Raw genomic sequence first — 24678 nt, 5'->3', positions numbered from 1 at the left:
CGGAGGAAATGAGGCAAACTTGCCCAACTCTACGGAGGCCCAGCTGAGAGCTCCAGTCCCAGGACACAGAGATGTCAGCATCAGCATGCAGGACACGCGGGTTCCCCAATATCCCCCCACCGCTGCCCTTCCCCCTTCCTCAGCCCAACCCCACCGAAGCACTCAGGGAAGCCGCTGATTCACTCCTGCTTGCTGGGGGTCTGGGGGACACTTAGATGCCTCTGGACACCCTAACTGCTGTTCCAAGTCAGAACTGGTCATCCTGGCCAAGTCACTTAATGACAATAATCCAATTTGCATGGAGTCACAAAGAGTGCTCATATCATGATGTCCCAGGATCCTCCAACCACATTTAACTGTACACGCATTATCTCATTCAATCCTAAAAACAACTCTGCAAGTACTGTTAGTGCATCCATTTTACAGATGGGGAAACTGAGACTTGGAGAGGTGGTATTAACTTCCCAAGGTCATATGGCTAATTAACGGCAGAACTGGAACTCAGACCAGAGTCTGTTAATGCCCAGGCTGGGCTCTTCTATCATCCCAGGATGGAGAGCAGAGATTATCACTATCCCCGACAGGAGGAAACTGGCTCTGAGAGGGCCGGTAACCTGCAGACAGTTGTATATACGGAACATGGTGGAGCCAGGATGCAAACCCATTTCTTTTACTACCAACCCAAAGTTAGCTTTGCTGAAAGGTTCCCTCTAGCTGAGATGCCTTTTCATTCTAGGTTGAGACAGGGACAAGTTGGAAGGAGAATGGATGAAAATAAAGAAGTAGTTTGGTCTTAGTACCTAACTCAGGAAACCAGTGTAGCTGCCCCAGCCCTGCCCTTTCAGCATAATCCCTTCCCTCAGTGAAAAAGAGAAAAAGTCATTCAATAAACAGGATTTTCAATCCTTGGAGCTTAGACTCCCTACCTCTCCCTGACCCACCCATAGCTACTTCCCTGAGGAGTGTGTGTCCACAGTCACCCCCTACACAGTGACACCAGTCCCCTTACCCACCCACCCATCAGTGTGTTAGCAGTGAGAATGGTCCCCAAGGAAGAGTGAGAAACATATGTGGGCACATTGGGAAACACAGCACACTCTCTGGCACTAAACCAGGAAGGGGGGGGGGGTGCTCCACGCCCTGACCTGGCCCCGCCCAGCATCTCCGCAGGCGCACCTGGGAGCCTCTAGGCAGGGTCACACCCCAGGGGAGGAGCTGCCCTCGAGGTGGGTCCCAGCCCAGCCTAGCAGCCAGCTCCCTTCTCTGCTCCTCCGTTAGCTCAGCGGGACCGACATGGCCCAGAACCACCCCGTCTGCGCCCTGGACCCCAAGCACGTCCGGCGGCTGCTGCTCCTCTCCCAGGAAGCCAAGAAGTCCGCCTACTGTCCCTACAGTCACTTCCCCGTGGGGGCCGCCCTCCTCACTAGGGACGGGAAGATCTTCTCCGGTAAGGGCAAGGGAGAGCGCCCCGGGGTCCCTGTCCGCGACAGCCGCGGAGGTGAGAGGATGAGCAGGAAGAGCGGGGGCTTCAGAGAGAAGAACCTAGCTCTGGCCCCTCCTAGCTGAGCCTCCCCTGTAATGCCATTCGCCCCTGCCCTGTCTAATGTCCCAAACAGTGTGAATGAAGGTGCTGCTCAAATCTAAGGACTTGCATTCTCGGAAGACTGGGAAGCTGGAGGTGGGATGGGGAAGGAAGTTGCAAGGGGAAGCTGGAAACCGAGAGCATCAGAGAGAGCCCTGCATGCTGGGAGGCAGAGGGCCAGTGCTTCCTGGGCCCTCCTCTGTCACACCTGCTAAGACTTCCACAAGTTACATCAGCAAGTCCTCACTTCTGACCCAGTGACCTAGGTGTCGTGCCCATTTCTCAGTGAAGAAACTGAGTCCCAGAGAGGTGACGTGAGTTGTTGAAGATCACACAGGGTGCTAGGGTGCTGAAGGTGGAACCCAGGGCTGGGCTCCCCCAACCCCAATTTCTTCCTGCTGTCCACGGTGCCAGGGGACAGCTGGCAGGGCGGGGTGGCTGGGGAGGAGGAATCCAGATGGAGTGATTTGTTAATGGGGCCTAGAGGTTCTTGGAGTAAAGAAACCAGGTACAGTTAAGGGATCAGCAATGAATGGCAGCCTGGGGAGGTGGGGACAGCTTTCTCAGTTGACACTAATCTGTTCCTGAGCTCTTTTTCTTTGGTTTGTTGGTATGGTAGAAAAGCTCACTTGAACAAAAGTTCAAACTTGTTTTTGTTAAGGTAGAGGCATTCTCTCTCAGGATAGGGGGGATAGTGGTGTGGGGGCGGCAGGGAAGCCATGCCTTCTCCACCCTTCCCGTTTCCATTACTACCAGAGGGCAGATGACAGTTGGCACAGAGAGACAGAGGGGAATGTCCAACCTGGCTACCTAGAATGCCCCTCCCATTTGGCAGCAACTGTTTAAAGAACCAGAGGCACATCTACCTAATCAGTGACACCCCCCCCCGCCCCCCGCCAGGAACTCTGGGCGAGGTGTGAGTCATCTGCCCCACTGCTCAGCTATGAGTCCAGCTGGGGGCCCACACACACCCCCTTCTGTAATGCCCCTTCTGGGCTCTCCTATGTTATTTCTTGGTTTTGAGGTTCTGCATGGGTTTCATGAGTCACCTGGGTCTTAAACATCTTTTTTTTTTTTTTGTATTTTTCTGAAGCTGGAAACTGGGGAGACAGACAGACTCCCGCATGCGCCCGACCGGGATCTACCCGGCACGCCCACCAGGGGCGATGCTCTGCCCACCAGGGGGCGATGCTCTGCCCCTCCGGGGCATGGGCGTCGCTCTGCCGAGACCAGAGCCACTCTAGCGCCTGGGGCAGAGGCCAAGGAGCCATCCCCAGCACCCAGGCCATCTTTGCTCCAATGGAGCCTTGGCTGCGGGAGGGGAAGAGAGAGACAGAGAGGAAGGAGGGGAGGCGGTGGAGAAGCAAATGGGTGCTTCTCCTATGTGCCCTGGCCGGGAATTGAACCCGGGTCCCCCGCACGCCAGGCCAACGCTCTACCGCTGAGCCAACTGGCCAGGGACTCTTAAACATCTTTGAGCAGAAAAAGTAACTTTAAGCGCGTGCTGAAATATGAAGGGACCCTAGCTAATGTTACCCATCTCACCCTTTCAATTCTTCCAGGCAGCTATTATAGCACCACTTTGCAGAGAAGGAAACAGAAGCTCATAGAGGCTAAATGTCCAAGATTGCAGAGCTGGGATTTGAACTCAGAGTTTCCCTGACTCCCAAATCTGCTACTCTGTAAAAAATAAAGAATCTTTGAGTATCATGTGGAAATTCAGGCAGGCCTGGTGGCTCAGACGAATATTAAACATTCACCACTACCACAAACGTTGCAACCCATACTGCCCCATGGCACCAGGGCCTTGAACATGGAATCAGACATTGATTCTTTCCAACACCTCTATGTTCCCTCTTCAACTTTGCATTCATTTACTCAATAAATATTTTCCAAGCATCAATTATGTGCTAGATTAAGTACCTGGTGCTGGGGCTAGCACAGTGAACAGAAACGGCACCGTCACTGCCCCATGGAGGTCCCCTTCTCTTGCATGGGCTCAAAGTGGAAGCCACGGCCAATGACTGTAGGAGTGAATGAATGAGGGGAGCAGGAGCGTAGACTATTTAAATTGCAGGGAAGGACCCATCGTTGCTAGAGAAAGGGTTGTGCCATGGGGATTGAGGGAGGCCCTCTGGGATGGGCTGAAGGCTCTTCAGTAAGAGACTCCTGGATTTGAATCCTGGTGCTTCTGTTTACTAGCTATGTGTCCCTGGGCAAGACCACTGACTCTTGTGAGTCTCAGCATACATCTGTACCCGGGGGATCATAGTGCCCACCTTTCAAGATGGCTGTGAACAGCGCTAGTTTGCCTGGTTCCTCCCTGATGGTTGGTGACCATGCTGCATCAATCACTGTGTTGAATCTCACCCCGGGTTGTGAGACTTTATTTATTTTTATTTATTTTTATTTTTTTTGCAGAGACAGAGAGAGAGTCAGAGAGAGGGATAGACAGGGACAGATAGACAAGGAGAGAGATGAGAAGCATCAATCATCAGTTTTTTGTTGTGACACCTTAGTTGTTCATTAATTGCTTTATCATATGTGCCTTGACCGCAGGCCTTCAGCAGACTGAGTAACCCCTTGCTCGGGCCAGCAACTTTGGGTCCAAGCTGGTGAGCTTTGCTCAAACTAAGATGAGCCTGCACTCAAGCTGGCGACCTCGGGATCTCGAACATGGGTCCTCCTCATCCCAGTTTGACGCTCTATCCACTGCACCACTGCCTGGTCAGGTGGGTTGTGAGACTTTAAATAAGCTGATGCCTATAAAGTGATTGGCACAGTGTCTGGCCCACAATAAGAATGTCACAAATGGTTGCTGCTTCTACTGCTACGATTAATGGTACGATGCAAATGATGATTCGGAGGCAGATTGATTGATTTTGGAGGCCAAGTGGAGACACTGAGATTTGATGAGGTAGGACATGGGGAGTCAAGGAATGTTATTAAAAAGAGTACTGTAACATGAAGCTGGTGTTTGAGGACAATTAGTCTGACAGCTACTCAAGGAGGGTTGGGGCAGAGGAAAGAGTGTCGGGGTGCATGTCTGTCTTGTTTGCTGACCTTTCCACAGTGCCAGCACACTGCCTGATCTAGCATAATCCTCAGTTCAGTTTTGGTGAACACATGAATAAGTGGTCCAGACTAGAACAATACCAGGTGGAATGAAGAGGAAGGAAAGAACAGAGAGCTACTGTATGGGACAGATGGACCAGGCCTGGGATGGGCCATATTAGAAATAAAGGAAAGGAATGTGGTTCTAGGGTTTCCAACCATGTGGGCCAGAAGAATGGTGAGACACTGACTGAGGTAGGAGGCTGAAGGCCGGGCTGGATTGTTCTGGGGACATGGTGGACAGGACCAACAGCAATATTAGTAGACACAATGGTTTGAGCATTCATTAAGCACTTGGCATGGAAGATCTCTTATAATGTCATAGCCACCACATGGACAATGAATGTCACATGCATTAGTCAGAACACTTCAGTAGTAAATGACAGAAACCAACCAGAACCATAATGGTAAATGGTAGATCTTGTCTCACTGACAGCTGGATCAAGAACTCAAATGTCACCGTGCCCTTCTTTGTCCTTCTGGGTGCTTGCTGGTTTCTTTCTATAATCCTGTAGGTGGTCTTCCTCCAAGTGTCAGGAAACACATTTGTAGAGAGCCTCTGGTCTACATTCTTACAGCCTCAAAAGCAGAGAAGGAAGAACTCTTCCCCACTAGTTCAAAATGTAAAAATTCCAGGGAAGGGCTGTGCTTGGTCCATCTCCAACCACATGCACATTCCAGGGCTCATCACTGTTGTCAGGATAGGGCAGTGTGATTGAGCCAGCTGATTCACATAGTCCTCCTTTATGGGGGCCTGTTACCAAAAGAAAGAGTGTGGAGGTGTCAAGGAGACCAAACCAATAGCCAAATGCACCAAATTTTATAAACAAGATAACTGAGGCTCACTTTTATCTGATTCCAAATGCCATGCTCTTTCTGCTGCCCCTTGACACAGTGTGGATATGCAGAAGGGCACAGGTAGTTGTGCTGAGGAGATGGGGACAAATGGAAGGCATTTCCCAGAGTCCCTGGATCTCCTTATTAAGATGAAAAGGAAGGGTAGGTGACAGCGAGCCAGGGCTTGGAGAGGATAGGACCTGGAACAACCCGAGCAAACCTGATAAGGCATCATGGGGTGAATCAGACAGGATGAGGAGGCAGAGGGCACAGTTGAATAAAGACACTGAGTTTATAGCTTATAGTGGGACAAGCCTGCCCAGTTCTGTGGCTTTCTCCAGCTGTGGAAAAGACCAGCCTGTGGCATTTCCACACCCAGAGGCAGCTGGTGTCCCATCCAATTCAAAGGCAATTCTGGTTGCTAGATAGCCTTGCTGTCATGATCTCGTAATGACCACTTTCTCCCCATTACCCCTAACCCTGGCCCGGGCCTTGTGCCCTTTGCAGATGGGCCGCCAGAATGGTGATTGATAATTACAACAATTACCCTCTGTGATTGCTGTGGAGAGAAGAGGAGCCCACCGGGAAGAAAAAGCTGCTGAGGGGTGAGGGGAGTGAGGACACAAAGTGTTAGGATGCAACAGACGGGGCTTTGGGCAGGGGGAGTGGAGTCAGCCCTGGCCTCCCCACGGCAGCGCTCAGCCGGTGTTTGTAGACCGCCAGGTGGGGTGGGCAGAGGTGCATGGCAGAGGTCTACCCTTTGCTGGCACCACCCAGGAGAAGGAGGGCGTTTCTCTTCCACTCATGCCGTTGGGACAGTGGTCTGTCTCTCCTTTTCCTCCTCTTTCTAGAGGGACGTCAGCACTCTGTGTATGCCACCGTCATTTAGGGGAAAAGCCACTCATTGGATCCTCTATAATGAATTCTGGGAGGAACAAAGCACATAAAAAGAGGCACTTAACAATGTCCTGGTTAGTCACTGAATCCAGCTTTCCTTGGCTTGACCCTTAAATCTGGGCCTTCGTTCATGTTCCCTCAGATCATCCCCTGCCCTCCTCATTCCCTCCCTAGGCTCCCTTCCTCCTCCATGACCTCTCTTGGGTACTCTGTATTGACCCCTCTTCATAGTGGTTGACCTTCTGCAGGTCTCTGTCCCACCCACAGCACTTCCAGCTGAGTCAAAGCAGGATTCCCTAACTAGCTTCTTCTCCTGACAGCCCACCCACACCACACCTGGCTTCCCACTGTCCCCACCCCTGCGAACCCCAGGCTCATCCATTGGCTCTCTCCACTGTCACTTAACCCAGGCTCATCCATTGGCTTTCCCTACTGTCACTCAAAAAGAGCATCACTAACCACCGCCCCCCAACTCTATAGTGAGTAAGAATGTAATTCCTACATACAACTGTGAGCCACACGAGGTATATAGAGGGAGGCAGGAACATGGACAGTAGTATTTCTTCAAGCACGTGGACATGACATTTCTCTAGTCCAGTGGTTCTCAAATGTAGTCTCAGACCCCGCAACCCCCTCTCCCAGCCTCTCAGCACCTCCTGGGAACTTGTTAGAAATTCTAATTCCTGAGTTCTAGCGAGACCTACTGAAGCAGCAACTCCAGGGGTGGGGCTCAGAACTCTGAAGAAAATGCAGCTGCCCGCTTGCTGAGTGTGAGAACCACCGCCCTACTCTTAGCAGAGGGAGGGGACACCGCGCTCCTCCCGGTGACTGGGTGACTGGGTCGGAATCACCTCGTTGTTGGTGAATTTCTTTCCCTGCCTTAAGCTCCGAACCACCTCAAAACATGGCCTCCCTGAAATGCCACAGAGAAAAAGAACAGTCCTGCCACCAGCCTCAGCCTTTATCTTCTGTAAAATGGAGTTATGGTGGTATCTGCGTTACAGGGTTGTTAAAAGGATTAATGACATAATGCAGATAAAGTGTTCCAGGGAGTGCCTGACAGATGCAGCAAGGTCAAAGGTCAGCAAAGGTGGGAGGGGTGGGAGTGGATAGGCCAGCAAGGACATGTTTTTTGTTTTTGTTTTTAAAGATTTTATGTATTGATTTCAGAGAGAGGAGAGAGGGGGAGCAGGAAGCATCAACTCCCATATGTGCCTTGGCCAGGCAAGCCCAGGTTTCAAACCAGCAACCTCAGTGTTCCAGGTGGATGCTTTATCCACTGCACCACCACAGGTCAGGCAAGGGCATGTTTTAGGACAGTCATTTCAGGTGAGCATCAAGAACCTGGCTAGGAAAACTAGGTGAGGAGCAAGCGGACTATTCATTGCATCTCAAAAGGAAAGCAATAAAAGTCAAGAATAAAGGAAAGCAGTTAGTAATAACAGTACTATCATCATCGTACTATTTGTGTCAGTCTTATAATTATGATTCCTCACTTGGCACTATCCCAGCCTCTCCTGTATGTTTCAGAGTAAACAAAGGCAACACCAGGAATAAAGCTGGTTTGTCTTGCTAGGTCACAGCCTGATTTCTGGGCTTAAGAAAGCAAAACTAAATTGTCTGGCCTTTCAAGATTGGGTAAGGGCTGTCTTCCTTTTACTTTTTCTTTTTCTTAAAGCAAGACTAGGAAATTAAACTTGCTAGAGGCCCCAAACACAGTTATTCCTTTGTATCTTGGAAATCTAACACTGAAGTGGGAAATTCTACTCATTTGATAAGTAACCCGGAGCCCGGCTGGCCTCACTGTTCCAGGTGCTGGGTATACTGCAATGTACAACATAGACAAGTCCCTGACCACAGGAAGTTTACACCTAGTGGGGGAATTATATAATAAAGATATTTATTCCAGGGAATTGTTAAGTGCAGTGAAGAAAATTAAAGCAAGGTAAATGGATTGAGAGTGTTGGAGGCTTGGAGGCGTGGCAGTAGGAAGCCATTTTTAGATAGGCTGATCAAGGAAGGCTTCTCTGAGGTGGTAACATCTGAACAGAGACCTGAGTAAGGAGACTCATGCGCATAGAGAAAAGAGAGTTCCTGGCAGTGAGAACAGCCTGTGGAAAGGCCCTGTGGCAGGAGAGAACTTGGCATCCTTGGGGGATAGCTGGAAAGTCAGAGTGAAAGGAGATGAGGTCCCACTGTAGGCAGATTGCCAGCAAATTACCCAAGGCCTTGTACCGTATCTCCCCATGTATAAGATGTACCTTTTTCTGCAAAATTTGGGGTCTAAAAACTCGGTGCATCTTATACAGTGGTTGTAGTTTTTTTACTTTGGATTTTGTGCTTTTTCGTGCTTGTTTTTGCACTCATTATTGATGACAGTGACTCGTCATCAGACACAGATGAGGACAAGCTAATGGATGGGAGTTTTTTTTTTTAATTTAATTGTGTTTACATAGATTCTAGTGTCACCCTGAACGCATCCCTCCTCCCCCTTATTCCCTTCAACATCTCCCTTGCTCCCCTCCCATCAGCGCCCTACTCCCTTCCCTTCATGGATGGGAGTTTTGACAGTGATGAGGAGTTGTATGAATTTTATGATGAATAAAACCTCAATTCAATAACTTTAAGCCTGACCAGGCGGGGGCGCAGTGAATAGAGCATCAGACTGGGATGTAGAGGACTCAGGTTCGAAACCCCATGGTTGCTGGCTCGAGCATTGGTTCATCTGGTTTGAGCACAGCTCACCAACTTGAGCCCAAGGTCGCTGGCTTGAGCAAGGGGTCACTCAGTCTGCCGTAGCCCCCCGGTCAAGGCACATATAAGAAAGCAATCAATGAACAACTAAGGTGCTGCAACGAAGAATTGATGCTTCTCATCTCTCTCTTCCTGTCTGTCTGTCTGTCCCTCTTGGTCCTTCTCTCTGTCTCTTTCTCTGTCTCTATCACACTCAAAAAATAACTTTAGATAATACTTTTTTTTTTTTTCAAATTTCAGGCCCCCAAATTAAGGTATATCTTATACATGGAGAAATACGGTAATTATGGAAAAGCTGTCAAAGTGCCTGAAGGACAGAAACAGTCACTATCATGCCTTGTCTAGAAGGAGCAGAAGCTCAATGACTCAGGCCTACCACCATCATCACCTTGACTTTTATACCGTTTATAACAGCAGCTAGCAGCTGCTATACACTCTGTGTCATACTTTATGCTAATTGCTTTACACGCATGATCTCCACTCATTGTCACTGGAGGCCTGTGAGGAAGGCACTGTCATTATTGTTTTATAAATGAGGACACTGAGTCTCTTTCTCCTAAAGGAGGTTCAGTCTATTTCCCAAATTCTCAGAGCCAGTAGGGCACAGGGTCCCAAGGCAAAATGGAACCTAGAGGCTCTTTTCACACAGCTCTGTTTGAGCAGTGGGGTATGTGAGTACTCCCTTCTCAAACAATCTCTTTCTTTAACGGGCCATTACAATTTTTACACACAATAAAGGAAGATTTCTCTATTATGAGGGCATTCTGAGCATCAAACACAGACACAAGCAGTTGTCCCGAGGGACTGAACCTTCTGCAATCTGGCAATTTGCTTTAGCTGCACGTCTACCAAACCCAAGATTTATGAGAATCTCATTTATGGGGAAAGTATCTCTGAGTCAGGGATGAGGCAGGGCTGGGAAGGTTGCTAGACAGGCAACAGGAAGCAAGGCTGGTAGGAATCTGAGTTTGGGGAGGCAGAAGCCAAATGCATGACATCAAAGGTCAGCTCAGGTGGGAGGGGCATAAATAGATGGGCAGGCCAGGGTGTGTTTAAAAGAAGTCATTTCAGGTGGGCATCAGGAACCAGGCTGGGAAGACTATCTGGGGAGCAGGTAGACATACTCAATTAACTTTCACTGGCCTAGCTGAGAGGCTGAGCAGCAATATGGTGCCAGTTATCCTGGCTATGGTAACTCACAAGAGAATATGAACAAACGCTTGGCCAAAGTAGGCGTTCAATAAATGTTAACTGCTGCTTTTGGGGTTGCAATTCCCTGATCATTCCCTGCCCCATATCCGAACTGTATGAACTGATTTCTATATGGTTGAAAATGATAGAAATGCACATAAACTATTTTAGATAAAAGGAGGATACTTTGGCTCCTATAAACTGGGAAGTGTTGCAATGTAGCTGGGCTTCAGGAGCAGCTTAACCAAGTGGACTCTTCTCTAATCATCCATCATTTCATCTCCTCCACTCATCTGAGTGTTAATTTCATTGCCTCCTCAATAATGAAGTGAAGCCAGGCCATGCAGGACCCAGCCTCCCACTCCTAGTTTCAGAGAGGAACTGAAGTTCCTGCACAGAGAACTCTGATTGGCCCAGTGTGGGTCAGGTGCTCATTCTCAGAACCATAGAAAGATAATGTGAGAAAAGATGGCAGCTCCCATTTGAACTACATGCTAAGGAATGAGGTAAGGCTCAGTCCCCAGGATAAAAAGGAAAAAAAGGTACTAAGCTGTCAAAATAATCACTGCTCACTACAGTCTACCTTATGGTGATCGACATACACACCTGCTTCCTCAAAAGTAGAATTCCAAACCCGTCTCCACCTAACACCACACTGCCATTCCATGCACAACTGTTAGTGAATACACCCTTGCCCCAGCAGGAGACTTGCAGCCAAGGTACCCAGCCTAGGGCTAGGCTGTCTAGTGCCAGCCATCCTCTCCATCAGTTGGACATGTTTTATTTATTTATTTTTTTATTTTATTTATTCATTTTAGAAAGGAGAGAGAGAGGGAGAGAGAGAGAGACAGAGAGAGAGAAGGGGGAGGAGCAGGAAGCATCAACTCCCATATGTGCCTTGACCAGGCAGGCCCAGGGTTTCAAACCGGCGACCTCAGCATTTCCAGGTCGACACTTTATCCACTGCGCCACCACAGGTCAGGCTCCATCAGTTGGACATGAATGCCTTTGTTCCTGAGAATCACGATCATGGTAAATGGGTTAAATGATTGATTGATCTCCTAACTTGTCAATGTAAATAATGAAGAGACAGAAAATTCTGTGAGGAAAATACATGAGGAGATGATGCCCAACCAGTTTGCAAATTTGATGACTACAGGAGGAGCAAAATGCTGCCTAATCGCAATGAAGACTCAGACTTGGAAAGGGGAGTGTGATTGATAATGAACAGAATAAGTCGATGAAACAAATAGAAATGCAGTGCTAAACAAATGGCTGCTATTTCTCTCTCCTCTAACAGACCAGGGGTGGGCTGGAGTCTGGAGCACATGGCCTGCTCTGTTCTGCTCTGCAGGGTTGTTCAGGAGATCAGATTCCTCTGTCTTGTGGTCCTGCCATCCCTAGAGTGATGTCTTAATCCACGTGGTTAAAACTGGCAGGGATCATCATATTCCCTGTTCCAGTGCCAGGGAAAGGAAAAGATGAAGTGAGGGACAAGCAATGTTCCCATAAAAAAGGCATTTAGAAGTTCCACCCATTGCTTCTGGGACATCCTGTTGGCTAAAACTATAGGACTACACGAAGCTGGAAAATGTATGTAGTCTCCAGCCGGGTAGCCACATGCCCAGCTAAACTCCAGTGAATTCTATTCGGAGAGTGAACATTGGGAACAGTCTTTACCACAGGAACTGTGGCCCTCTGGGGGCTTCTTCTTTGACCATTGTCATTCTTGGCCATCCATCTGAAATGGGTGTTGGAGAGAATGCCTTCCTTGGGGCATACAACTCTCAGCTCACTTCTGAGGGTAGAGTTTTGGGGGGCAGGGGTTTCTAAGGGATTGAACAATCACAAGTTTTTGGAGCCCAGACTTTTGGCTTCTTTGGCTATTTCTAAGTCTATCAAAAACTTAGAAACCTGCCTGACCTGTGGTGGTGCAGTGGATAAAGCGTCGACCTGGAAATGCTGAGGTCGCCGGTTCGAAACCCTGGGCTTGCCTGGTCAAGGCACATATGGGAGTTGATGCTTCTAGGTCCTCCCCCCTTCTCTCTCTCTGTCTCTCCTCTCTCTCTCTCTCTCTCTCTCTCTCTCTCTCCCTCTCATTTCTAAAAAATGAATAAATAAAAAAAAAAAAAAAAAAACTTAGAAACCTTCTGGTCTGTTTGCTTCCAATCATTTTCATATGTAGCCCTTGCACCTAACAATCCATTCTGGGCATAGTTCTTAAGCCTGCCAACTCTTCTTTTTTTTTTTACTAACTGGTTTCCCTGCCTGGCCAATCCCTGCTGCCTCATGTTAGTGGTGGCTACCTTGAGACACCTGAAACAGATGAGAAGATGACCCCCTTAATCAAGTCTTTGCCACAGAGCTGATTCCCGTTGCCAACGGGAAAACCCTAGTGGTAGATTACATGGTTTGCCTTCTAGGTCATTGCAGGGGTTTACAAATAATATGTCACCTTGCTGTGTCTGTGATTCTTTCACGTTGCTCAACTGCTAAGCCAACACCATGTATTTTTAGATTTTTTTGTTAAAGCTGCATCTCATTTTCAGCATAAATATAGGTTAAGCTGTTATAGCAAAAATCCCAAAATACAGTGACTCAAACATGAAAGAGAAACCTCTTTTTCTCTCATATAACAACTGAGAGTAGACAGTTGGTCCAGGGCAAATAGGCAACTCAACTCTGCTCCAAATTCCTTCTGTCTTGTGGCTTTTCTGCCCCTATGATAGTAAACTACATGGTCAAAGGTGTCCCACCCCACCCCAGCCTGTGGAGGGGAAAAGGAAGTAAAGGACCAGCAAAAAAAATGTGATCCACAAGTTGCCCACCTCCCTTTGGGTCACAGCCCATTGGCCAAACTTAGTCACATGACAATACTATGTGACAAGGGGGTCTAGGAGATATAGTCTCCAGCTGACTGGTTGTAACCCACCATTTTGGAATGGGAGTCATTTGTATTACTTAAAGAAGAAGGAATGAGGCCCTGGCCGGTTGGCTCAGTGATAGAGCGTCAACCTGGCGTGCAGGAGTCCTGGGTTTGATTCCCAGCCAGGGCATACAGGAGAAGCGCCCATCTGCTTCTCCACCCCTCTCCCTCTCTTTCCTCTCTGTCTCTCTCTTCCCCTCCCGCAGCCAAGGCTCCATTGGAGCAAAGGTGGCCCAGTAGCTGAGGATGGCTCCACGGCCTCTGCCTCAGGTGCTAGAATGGCTCTGGTTGCAACAGAGCAACGCCCCAGATGGGCAGAGCATCGCCCCCTGGTGGGCATGCCAGGTGGATCCCGGTCAGGCGCATGCGGGAGTCTGTCTGACTGCCTCTAGTTTCCAACTTCAGAAAAATAAAAAAATAAGAATAAATAAAAAAATTAAAAAAAAAGAAACTCCACTGATTTAAATGTTAATCACATCTAAAAAAAAAAAAAAAGAAGAAGAAGAAGGAGGAATGAATACTGAGGAACAATATCCCAGCCTCAAGCAGAAAGGCAAGCTATGAAGAGTGGCACATCCTGATGGTCAGGGAAAGCACAGGAAATGGCACAGACCCTGTGCCATTTGTTCGTGGTCTCATCTCCTTGAAAATGAGAAGTTTTCATCCTGGAGATGTTTTCTCTGAACATATGTACCCTGATTTATCAATGTCACCCCATTAAAATTAATAATAATAATAATAATATTTTAAAAAGAAAATGAGGAGTTTCTTAGTTAACAAACCTGGCTACACCAGTGGTTTGTCCATTGTCCTTGCCCATTGTCCCCAGGAACACCCTTGAGAGGGACCCTGGGGAGGACTCCCGTACTATGGCCTGGGCCACGTTAGCACCCCACCTCCCATTGGAGAACTGGAGGTTACCTTAAGGCTTGTGCAACCTTTTGCAAAGTCACAGACACCTTTTGCAAAGCTTGTGGGTGTTTTGTTTGTTAGTTTGTTGATTTTGACAGTTCATTTTGCAACACAACTCACGGAAAACCTTGGTTGAACCCTGATAGCTCATAACTAGCACAGAAAATTTTGCGCAAGCATAGGCCTAATCTTTGAATCAGAATCCCCGTCTTCCACCCCCAGCTCCCCACCCTGGTGGCTTCTGCCTCGTAGATCCAGGTCTGGGGACTGTGTTCTCTGGCCTTTTTAAATCTCAGCATCTTCCTTGGCCTTGATCTCTGCCAGAGAGATGAGGCTAGGTTAATCTGCCCTGTTATCCTGCCCCTGCTCCTAGGCTGTGCTTCAAGATGGGGGCATGGGGTAAAGGATGAAAGTGGGAGGTTCCTGTAAAGGGCCACTGTACCAGTGGGCAGAGTCTCCCAGTGGTTTGGGTCAAGTTGCCCTCTCTTCCTCACCTTGTTTATAGTAATTGGTCCCTCCCTGTACTGGAATGGGGCAAACCTCTTACTCAGCACATGCAATAGGAAGTGATTCTGCTCGAAATACCACTGGGCTCTTCTCTCTTCTCAGGGTGCAACGTAGAAAACGCTGCCTACCCGCTGGGCATCTGTGCTGAACGGACTGCCATCCAGAAGGCCATCTCAGAAGGGTACAAAGATTTCAGGGCAATTGCTATCGCCAGGTGAGTGGGAAGCTGGATCACAGGAATGCTTATTCATCTATTCAGCCAGTGTCCACCGTGCACCTGTTATTCATCCATTCATTCACCTAACATATGGTTATTCTATACTTCCTATGTGCCAGGCACTGTAGAGGACTCTGGGCTGAATGCTGGGGATAAGGAGATAAATAAGAAATGGATTCTGCCCTTGGTGAGCCTATAGAGCTGGTATACAACCAAGGCAGCTCTAGGATAAGGGCAGGTGTCTTTGTGTTCCAATAACAGCACAGAGTACAACAGAGTCGCTCCAAGATGCGATAGAAAAGCAGCACAGAAACCAGAAGCTGGAGGAACCTTAAAGTTACCTGGCCACCAAGTCCATGGTCATTACCTGCATTTTACAGCTGAAGAAACCGAGGCCCAGAGAGGTTGAACAGCTTACCAGGGAGTTAGTGGCAGAGCCGGGACAAAACCAGGTCTCTAAAGTCTCAGGCCAGGGCTCATTCCTCTGCACCATGCTGTGCCAGGAGGTCAAACACTCTTCCCTGCTGTCCTAGAGCTGACAGTGGGATCCATCACTGTGCAAGTTGACTCCTGCACTGACAACACTCACCTCTAGGTACCAAGAACCAGGATGCAAAACGAGCTGGTGGGGTCACAGCCAGGTATACCTGGGTTATGGCTCCAACTAATCAGATTTCAGTCCAGACTCTGGCTGAACAGGGCACCAATACCCTCTACATGCCCTAAACATGAATTTCCAAGTTCCCACACACACATCCTCAAAGGGAGCTCATTCAGTTCTTGTCAGCCCTGGTCCTAGACTAAGTGGCTTTGCGATTTGAGCATGTAAATGGGCTCTTTCGCTAATTTGGACCTCATTATGCTTCTGATTTACTGGTGAATTGCTCATGTGTGTACCTTCACATTGTCTATGAGAGTTTTAGCAAATCAGTGGTGCAGGGGAGATGACACGGGAAAGAGACGGCGTGGCTGAGCAGGGGCTGGTCTTTCAGAACGTGGGGTGCTGCACAGGCCACGGAGTAGGACTGAATTGTCTCTTCCTCGTGGTAAAGCTGCAGGACCCCTCTGGCAGAAATGTAAGGACCCAGAGCAAGGACAATGGGGGACATAGGACAGAAACAAGCCCCCATTTCTTTTGTAAGATCCTAAACTTGGCCTCGGGCTGGCCCCAAGGTAGACCAGGTTATTGAAGGTCTGTTCCTGAGTAACTGGAGCCACTTAAGGAGAAGGGCCCCAGCTTCTCAGAGCCCTCCCTCCCTGGGACTGATGTCCCTGCTGGCTGCCCTCGGCTTCGGGAGGAATAAATGAGGCTGTGCTGGGAACATTTTGTGCAGACAAACAAGGATCGGGATGTGAATTACACTTTATTAAAAAAAAAAAGAGGGGGGAAAATAACTCAATTTTAAAGCTGATCCAAGTAAATAATGATATTCTGGGGAAAAAGAGGCCAAAGTCAATAAAAGGTTAATGGCACGGTAGCCTGCTCTGTTTAGAATGTTCCAGTGAAAGGCTTTTTCTCTTGGTTATTATCTACTTTTAAACATGACTGGGTATGGCTAGCGACCATTAGCAAATGTCCTTATTTACATAAAACCTACATTTTCCCAGCACCTAACTGCTGTACTCGGGGTATTCAGCCTGCCCAGCATCCCCGAGCCAGAAATACCGTCATTATCGCATTAATGGTTTGTTAAATTGAGAGCATGGATTTAGAGGATGAATGGAAAGTGCCAGCTCTCTTGTTAGCACTGACAGTGCACAGGCTCAGGGAACCCCTTAGAGATCCATAAGATAAGAGAGTGCAGAGCCCGGAATGGGATTTTGCTAATGGGGAGATAAGCCTGTCCCACTGGGGTCCTAGCTGTAGTCATCAAAGTCAATAAGTTTCCAGCCTGTCGAGTCTGATAAGCATGGCCTCCATATGGGACCAAGGTCAGCACAAACCACAGGAAACCCTCGATTCCCAGCACAGGCAGGAGAGGAAGAGAGAGTTTGGAAAAGCACAGAGGTGTTCTGCGTGCACCTTTTTTCAAGCATTTAATTCTTACTCTTGGCAGGAATGTTGAGTAATGGTTAAAAGCCCCGGCTTGGGCATTATTGAAACCTGGTCTCAAATCTGGCTCCACTATCTGAGATTGATAGCATGTTGCTTCAACAATCTGAGCCCGGCTTTTCATCTGCAAAGTGGAGGAGAATGATACCTACCCACTGGGTTGTTGTGAGAACCCAGGAAATGACTCTGTAAAGTTCCTGGCACTGTTGTTTTAATGTTATCACTATTCCTTCTGCAAGCTACAAAACTACCAAAGACAGAGTCCACAAATCCTGGGTTCAAATCCTGGTTCTGCCACTTATCAGCTCTGTGGCCTTGGGCAGGTCACGTCACCTCCCATGATCTGTAACATGTGGATAAGAAAAGTACCTACATAGCCCCTATCCGATAAGGTGGTTAGGGGGTTAAGTGAGCTGATGCACGCAAGGTCCTGAGCACAGTGCCTGGCACACAGCAGTGCGATGTTAAGTGTCAGCCATTGTTATTGTCAGGCTGTCTCCCAGGCTTAGGGGTATGCTGCCCGGATGCACAGTCTTGTGACTTCTGAACCCTAGGCCAAATTCAGCTTCCCAGTGGGATTCACGTTTACCCTACTGCCCCCCTTAAAAACCCTAAAGCAGGTCACCTTGTCCAACAAGCTGTCCATTGGACATTTGGCCATGCATGTCCCAAGATTGAGATAGGAAGTGGTGAGCTTAGCAGGGACCAGATCATACAGGGCCTTATAGGCCGTGGGAGGGAGGCTGACTTTCATTAGAGTACCTCTCCCATGGCCCTAACCACAGTCTGTCCATGTTAAGACATTTATATGCAGATTCTATCTCCCTGTCCCAATGGTAAGATCTCTGAAGACAGAGATTCTCCGATGGGTCTTTCTTGCCTCTTCCACATGCCTGCCTAGCACAGAGCAGGCTCTAGGTCAAAATGTGTGGAACGAAGGAACATTAACAAGAGTCCAACCTCCAAGAGCTTATGAGAGGCTCTGGCTGCAACACCTGTCACTTGGTAATCACAGGGGTTAATGTGGCTCAGTGTGCATCCTGGACAGAGGTCCCCGCCTTCTCACATTCCCAAAGGCTTTTGTCCTGAAGCAGGGAGGGAGTATGCTCAGAGAGGACCTACCTTTGCATGGGGCAGAACCTTTCTTTTTTTTTTTTGGTATTTTTCTGAAGCTGGAAACGGGGAGAGACAGTCAGACAGACTCCCGCATGCGCCCGACCGGGATCCACCCGGCACGCCCACTAGGGGCGACGCTCTGCCCACCAGAGGGCGATGCTCTGCCCCTCCGGGGCGTCGCTCTGCCGTGACCAGAGCCACTCTAGCGCCTGGGGCAGAGGCCAAGGAGCCATCCCCAGCGCCCGGGCCATCTTTGCTCCAATGGAGCCTTGGCTGCGGGAGGGGAAGAGAGAGACAGAGAGGAAGGAGGGGGGAGGTAGAGAAGCAAATGGGCGCTTCTCCTATGTGCCCTGGCCAGGAATCGAACCCTGGTCCCCTGCACGCCAGGCCGATGCTCTACCGCTGAGCCAACTGGCCAGGGCCCAGAACCTTTCTTTAACTGAATGTTCATGTAGAAAAGGGAGTTATCATGAAGAGTAAATAAAACAGCAAACCACCGTTCTCTCTCCTCAGCTGCTTTACTCAACTCATAGCATCTGTCTCTGTCTCCACTTGATACATGTTGACTGGTTGGTTGGTTGGTTGGTTGGCTAGTTGGCTAATTGTTGGCTGTCTGGCTCCCCTCACTAGTTAAAACTCCAGCATGCAATGAATTTTGCCTGTTTTGTTCACTGCTGTATCTCCAGCACTGACAGTGCCTGGCCTTTGTAGCTGCACCATAAATATTTGTCAACTATGCCCTTGCCGGTTGGCTCAGTGGATAGAGTGTCAGCCTGACCTGTGGACATCCCAGGTTCAATCCCAGGTCAGGGGACACATGAGAAGCGACCATCTGCTTCTCTTTCCCTCCCTCTCCCCTTTTCTCTCTTCCCCTCTTGAGGCCAGTGGCTCATTGGTTTGAGCATCGGCCTCAGGTGCTTAGGATAGCTCAGTTGATTCGAGCATTAGCCATAGACAGGGAAGGTTAGCAGGGTGGATCCTGGTCAGGGTGCATGCAGGAATCTGTCTATCTCCCCTCCTCTAACTTATAAAACTATATATATATTTATCAATTAAAATGAAATAATAAGTATCAAATGCTTTGCAGGATACATGGTACATTCTGGACACATATTAAACATATGGTAATTATTATTATTAATATATCATAAGATAAATTCATAATAAAATAGTATATAGAGGACGTAGTATATACTAAAACTATATATGATAAGGTACTGAAGTTATGGCAGAGCTTATACATGTAAAGGAATGCATGCCTGGTACATAGTACAGGCAATGACAGTATGTGTATAGCCTTCTAAGGTTTACAAAGTCCTTCGCACCCCTTATCTCATTTTTACCTTTTAGCACTCCTACAAAGTGGATGTTTTTTATCCCCCAGTTTTACAAAGAAGTGAGCCTTGCATGGGTTAAAATGACTTGGTCAAAGTCAACATAGTTAGCAAAAGGAGGAGCTGACCAAGAACCAATTTTGGAATCCTGTAATCTTCCAGAGATATCACAGAGCTTGTGGGTCTAGAAGAGCAGGGATGCTGTTTGCTGCTGGCTTAACCTCTGGGGCTCCCGCAGGCTTGGAATTTCCTACATTTAAACACACAGGACTTTTCTTTGTTCTGTTCAGAGCTGGAGGGCTGCCTGTAGGTGCCTTAACTCAGGGACAACCCATTGACTGTAGGCTTCTCTTCTCTAGACTTCCTCAAATGTAAGGAGATCAGTTTTCTCTTTGACTCATATGCATTTCATTCTTTTATGTCTCAGGACCTTTGCACATGCTGTTTTCTTTGCTGGTAACACAGAAAAAGCAGTGTTTCAGAATAGCACCTCTGTTACTTCATTTCATTGAAACTGTTTCCTTGTAGGTAAAATGGTTATTCTGACACTCAGTTCGCACCAAGAATTAAATGAAATAATGTCTGTTGAGTCCCTGATACAGAGCATAGTAGGTACTCACCAATGATGACTTATGAACCCTACACTTCCTCTAAGGACTGGGCCAAATGCCACCTCCTCCATAAAATATTCTCTCTCACTACATGGGCATTCTTCTTACTGCATTACCATTCATTCTTACTGCATTTTGCTTAAAATAACAATTTTCTGTGTCACCCAATGGGCAATCTCTTAAAGGCCAGAGACAAATTTTCTTTAATTTTTGTGTCCCTAGGGTGTGGGTGAGAGTAAGTTCTCACTAAACGTTTATTAAATGCACAAATGGAAATAATGGTCCTGCCCATGGCTTACCTCTTGCAAGGATGGAAAGCCACCAAGCACTGCTTCCTGGCCTCTAGGACTTAATCTGAAGGGAGCCTGAATCTCAGCAAGTGTCCTCAGGTCTCGGGAAAAACTAATCCATGTTTGATTCTCTCCTTCCCCAGCGACTTGCAAGATGATTTCATCTCGCCATGTGGAGCCTGCAGGCAAGTCATGAGAGAGGTAAACAGCTCGCTTTCTTTCTGGAATGTAAACTGGATGCCTCCCAGCTTTTCCCAGGCTGTGGGAGCAAAGCCAAGCTGTCAGAAAACACAGCTCCTGTCCTGTGTGCTTGGCTGGCTGACTTCAAAGGCCTCTCCGGGCTTGCGTGAATCACTGGAAATTACTCTTTCATTCAACAAATACTTACTGTCTCCTCACTCAGGGACAGCCGTGAAAAGACAGGCCTGGCTCTGCCCTCACAGAGTTTATAGTCCAGTGCAGGAGACAAATAATAAACAAGGAGCAAAATAAATAAACAGAGTTTCTGAGGATAAGGAGGGTTATGGAGAAAAGAACGCAGGAAAAGGAGTCATGAAGGACAAAAAGGGCAGCAGGTAATACTCTAGATCAGGGTCAGAGGTCAGCAAACAACAGCCCATGGGCAAATCCAGCCTGTAGCTATGTATTCTAAGTAAAGTTTTATGGACATACAGGCCATGCCCATTAATTCTCACATTGTGGCTGCTTTGGCCCAGCAACAGCAGAGGTGAGCCATTATAACCCAGACCTTATAGTTCGCAAGGCCTGAAATACTCTCTGGCCGTTTATGGAAAAAGTTTACCAACTCCTGGTTTAGATGTCCAGGGAGGGCCTCTCTTTAAAGATGACATTTGAATGGGGAAACAGATAACGAGAAAAGACGAAGCAGACAAAGGTCTAAAGGAGATTTCCTGGCAGAGGAACCAGCAAGTTTAATGCTCATACACTTGGTGAGGTTGACAAGTCACCGTTGGTCACGGAGGCCAGAACACAGTGAGTGAGGGGGGGTGAGTGACAGGACAGGAAGTCAGAGACTAGCAGGGCCAGATCACACAAGGCATTCTAGGCCATCAGCCAGAGGGTATATTTTAATCCAAGAATAAAGGGAACTGAATTGCACACTTAAAAATGGTTAAAGTGATAGATATTATGTTATGTATATTTTAGGACCTTAAAAGTTGGGAATAAAAGAATAAGGGATGTTTGTAAGAAGGGACTTAGGGATCTTGTGTACTTTTTATAAATATCGTCTTGATGGAAGGCCTGTATTTCTTCAACTCTAAAAACAAAGGGGTAGATTCCATGATGGGTTCTTAATCTGGGCTCCGTGGGAGCTTTTGATGTGTTTATGTGCATTTGGGAGAGAGGGCTACCAGTAGCTTCCCTGGACTCTGAAAGAGGTCTGTGTCCTCCAGAGTTCCAAAAGGTTAAAGCCACCAGCTTAAAGAACCCCACAGACCCCTGAGCTCTGATGTCATGCCATCAGCCTCTTTAAACACAGCATTTCATTTGATCCCCACCCCCAGCCTAGGAAGGAAGTGTGCCTCAGTTTTCTCGTTATCCCCATTTCTCAGAGAAGTGGAATGACCTGCCCAGGACAGCAATAGGTGGGTGGGGAGCTGGCCATCACGGCCAGTTCAGACTGCTGCAAAGCCTGCTCCTCACAGCTGCTTCTTTGTCTTCATGGTTCTATAAATGGGCAATTCATTTCAGCGTGGAGACACACGGTGCTTTGCAGAAGAGGAGCTGCTCTTCCACCAGGCCTTGTGCGATTGAGGTGGTTTAAATATGAGGGGAGATGGGATTGTTTCAATTTTGCTTTTGTGCCTTGGGGTTTTAAAGCATCTGTCAAACAGGCAAGCTCTATCTTTTTTCCAGGACTGCAAACCAGACACAGTTAGCAGAACCCATTTCCCAAACCCAGATGAAGAATGCCTCCATGAAGGCACTGATTTCACAATACGGGATGCATCTCACTTTAGAGGTGCAGAATGGCTGCCCAGCTCCACGGCAAGGCCAAGGCCATATAATGAAACCACACCAGGACATCAGCTCCCTCGCCCCTGAGGCCTGACTTGGTCCAGTTGCTCATTGCTGTTTTCTCCAAACAGATTAGATGTTGGCAGACAGAGAAGGCAAATAAAAAAGCTGAAGGAGGTAGAGGCGAAACTGAAAGCAAATTGCTAATGATGAGAGATGAAGCTTGGGGGCCAGGGACGTGGCACTTAAACTCACTCAACTTCCATCCATATCCTCAGGCAGAGCCTAATTTTAAAAAGCCAGAAGTCTGCTTGTGCCTGGTAATAACTTGGAGATTCAGACAGAAGCATGGAAACAGCAGGCTGGAAACCTGAGCACTCATGAGCAGCCACTAGCAATCAGTAGGAATGGCTTCCATTAACTGAACATTTACTATGTGCCAGACACTGCATACAGACTCTTCCCACCCATCGTCTGATTCTCACAGCACCTGGCCAGGCTGAGCTTTGGTCTGTTGACTCTAACTCCAGGACTCTTTCCATGATGCCACAACCAATTTAACTCTCTACCTATCTTTCTGCCTAGTACATTCTGTCTCTGAAACCATTTCACAGATCAAGACACTGAGACCCAAAGAGGTTAGTCATTTGCCCAAGGTCACACCGCAAGCAAGTGCTGGCTTCTGACAGTGTAAGGGAAAGATGGGGAGGCAGATTTGGGCTAAAATTCTGCTTGGCTGGCCTGACCTGTGGTGGCGCAGTGGATAGAGCATCGACCTGGAAGTGCTGAGGTTACCGGTTCAAAACCCTGGGCTTGCCTGGTCAAAGCACATATGGAGGTTGATGTTTCCTGCTCTTCCCCCCTTCTCTCTCTCTCTCTCTCTCTCTCCTCTCTAAAATGAATAAATAAAATCTTTAAAAAAAATTCTGCTTGGCTGACATTACCCTGCTAAGCCTCAGTTTTCTCATGAGTAAACTGGAGATAATAACAGCACCTACCTCAAAGGGAAGATGACGGAATCGTGCAGGTGCAGTGCTGGTGTGTAAGAAAGCCTGTGCAACTTCCTGTCCTGAGGATCCTGTGAGGAAGGGAAGCAGGGATTAGTTCTGTGTCACAGCAGGAGGAAGCTGACCCGGGGGTTAGCTGTTGTTCTTACAAAGCCCTGGGTGAGCCTTTAATTACATTATTGCCCATTAACAATGTGTTAAGCATTGTGCTAACTGCTTAACAGGCCATCTTTCATTGCCTCCCCCAAGCTTTGTGAGCCTGCTACACCTGCCACTCCCATTTTACAAATGAGAAAACTGAGGCTCAGAGAGGTACATCAGGCAGGAAGAGGTGGAGCCGGGCCCAAACCCAGGTCTGTCCTAACTCCTTGGCCACACTGCCTCCCTCACACCAGCTTTGCTCTTTTCCAGTTTGGCACCAACTGGGCTGTCTACATGACCAAGCCAGATGGTACCTATGTTGTCATGACAGTCCAGGAGCTGCTGCCTGCCTCCTTTGGGCCCGAGGACCTGCAGAAGACTCAGTGAAAGATGGAGAACGCCCATCGCCTGGGAGAGCCTGGGTTTCCACAAGTGCTTAAGAGGACAGCCGCCCGGAGAACTTCACGAATGTGTTCTCCCAGATCTGGGACACCTGCCGAATGTGCCTCAACCCCACAGAGGCTGGGCAGACTTGACTTTTCCAGATGACACTCAAGCACTGCGGTCTTCTACTGAAGTGTTAGAGGGTCTTACTCCAACCTGGCCCTAGCCCCTCCTTGTAACCCTCCTGGCCTCCCCAGACAAGAGCACCCCACACCTTCCTTTCCTTCCTGCGGGCCCACTTTCAAATTCCAGCCAAGTCTGGACTGCTTCACCATGAGCCTTCCTGAGGCTCATTCCTGTTCTGCGCGGCTTTTCTAATTATAAACATCACCACACATCCTGAGTCAGAGAGCACGTTTTGCTCTGTCTCCATCATTGCTTGCAGCTCCTAGAGGGACAGGGCGATTTGTCTTTACAGAAAGACCTGGATGCTTTCTCCTGAGAGAGGAAATTGGCCCCTTGGCACGTGTACCCCTCAGTGTGGACAGATGAAGTTTTTAGGTTTCTTGGCCCTGTGTTCTCCCGATGGGTGGCCCCCAGGGCTGGGCCTGTTAGTAGCCATTTCTAGTGTCTGTTTGGGGCTGCTCCTCCTTACAGATGAGGAAGCTGGGCTTCAGTGAGGTTAAGTAACTTGCTCTAGGACAGTGGCAAGGTTCAGACTGGAATCCAGGTGCTGTCATTCCCACTACCGTCTAGAAACCGTGCATGCTCTTTGCTGGACATTGAGCCAAGGTGTTTAACATATATGAATCCATTTAGTCCTCA

The 24678-nt window shown here is 48.2% G+C and overlaps 1 protein-coding gene across 2 annotated transcripts; it reads left to right on the top strand.

The window, feature by feature from the left end:
- Positions 1-1203: 1203 nt before the first annotated feature.
- On the top strand, positions 1204-24256 carry CDA (cytidine deaminase). 2 transcript variants are annotated; one of them, XM_066270234.1, is made up of 5 exons: positions 1204-1447; positions 14823-14934; positions 20485-20542; positions 22907-22959; positions 23740-24256. In XM_066270234.1, the coding sequence occupies exons 1-4, from the start codon at positions 1294-1296 to the stop codon at positions 22946-22948; spliced, it is 366 nt and encodes a 121-aa protein (XP_066126331.1). In that variant the 5' UTR covers positions 1204-1293; the 3' UTR covers positions 22949-22959; positions 23740-24256. The 2 variants fall into 2 exon arrangements, with proteins under 2 accessions (XP_066126331.1, XP_066126330.1); XM_066270233.1 differs by lacking the exon at positions 22907-22959.
- The last annotated feature ends 422 nt before the right edge of the window (positions 24257-24678 follow it).

This window comes from Saccopteryx bilineata, chromosome 3, assembly GCF_036850765.1.
Source record: "Saccopteryx bilineata isolate mSacBil1 chromosome 3, mSacBil1_pri_phased_curated, whole genome shotgun sequence".
NCBI lineage: Eukaryota > Metazoa > Chordata > Mammalia > Chiroptera > Emballonuridae > Saccopteryx > Saccopteryx bilineata.
The sequence above is the reverse complement of the archived record's forward strand: the minus strand, read 5'-3'. Positions and strand labels throughout refer to the sequence as shown.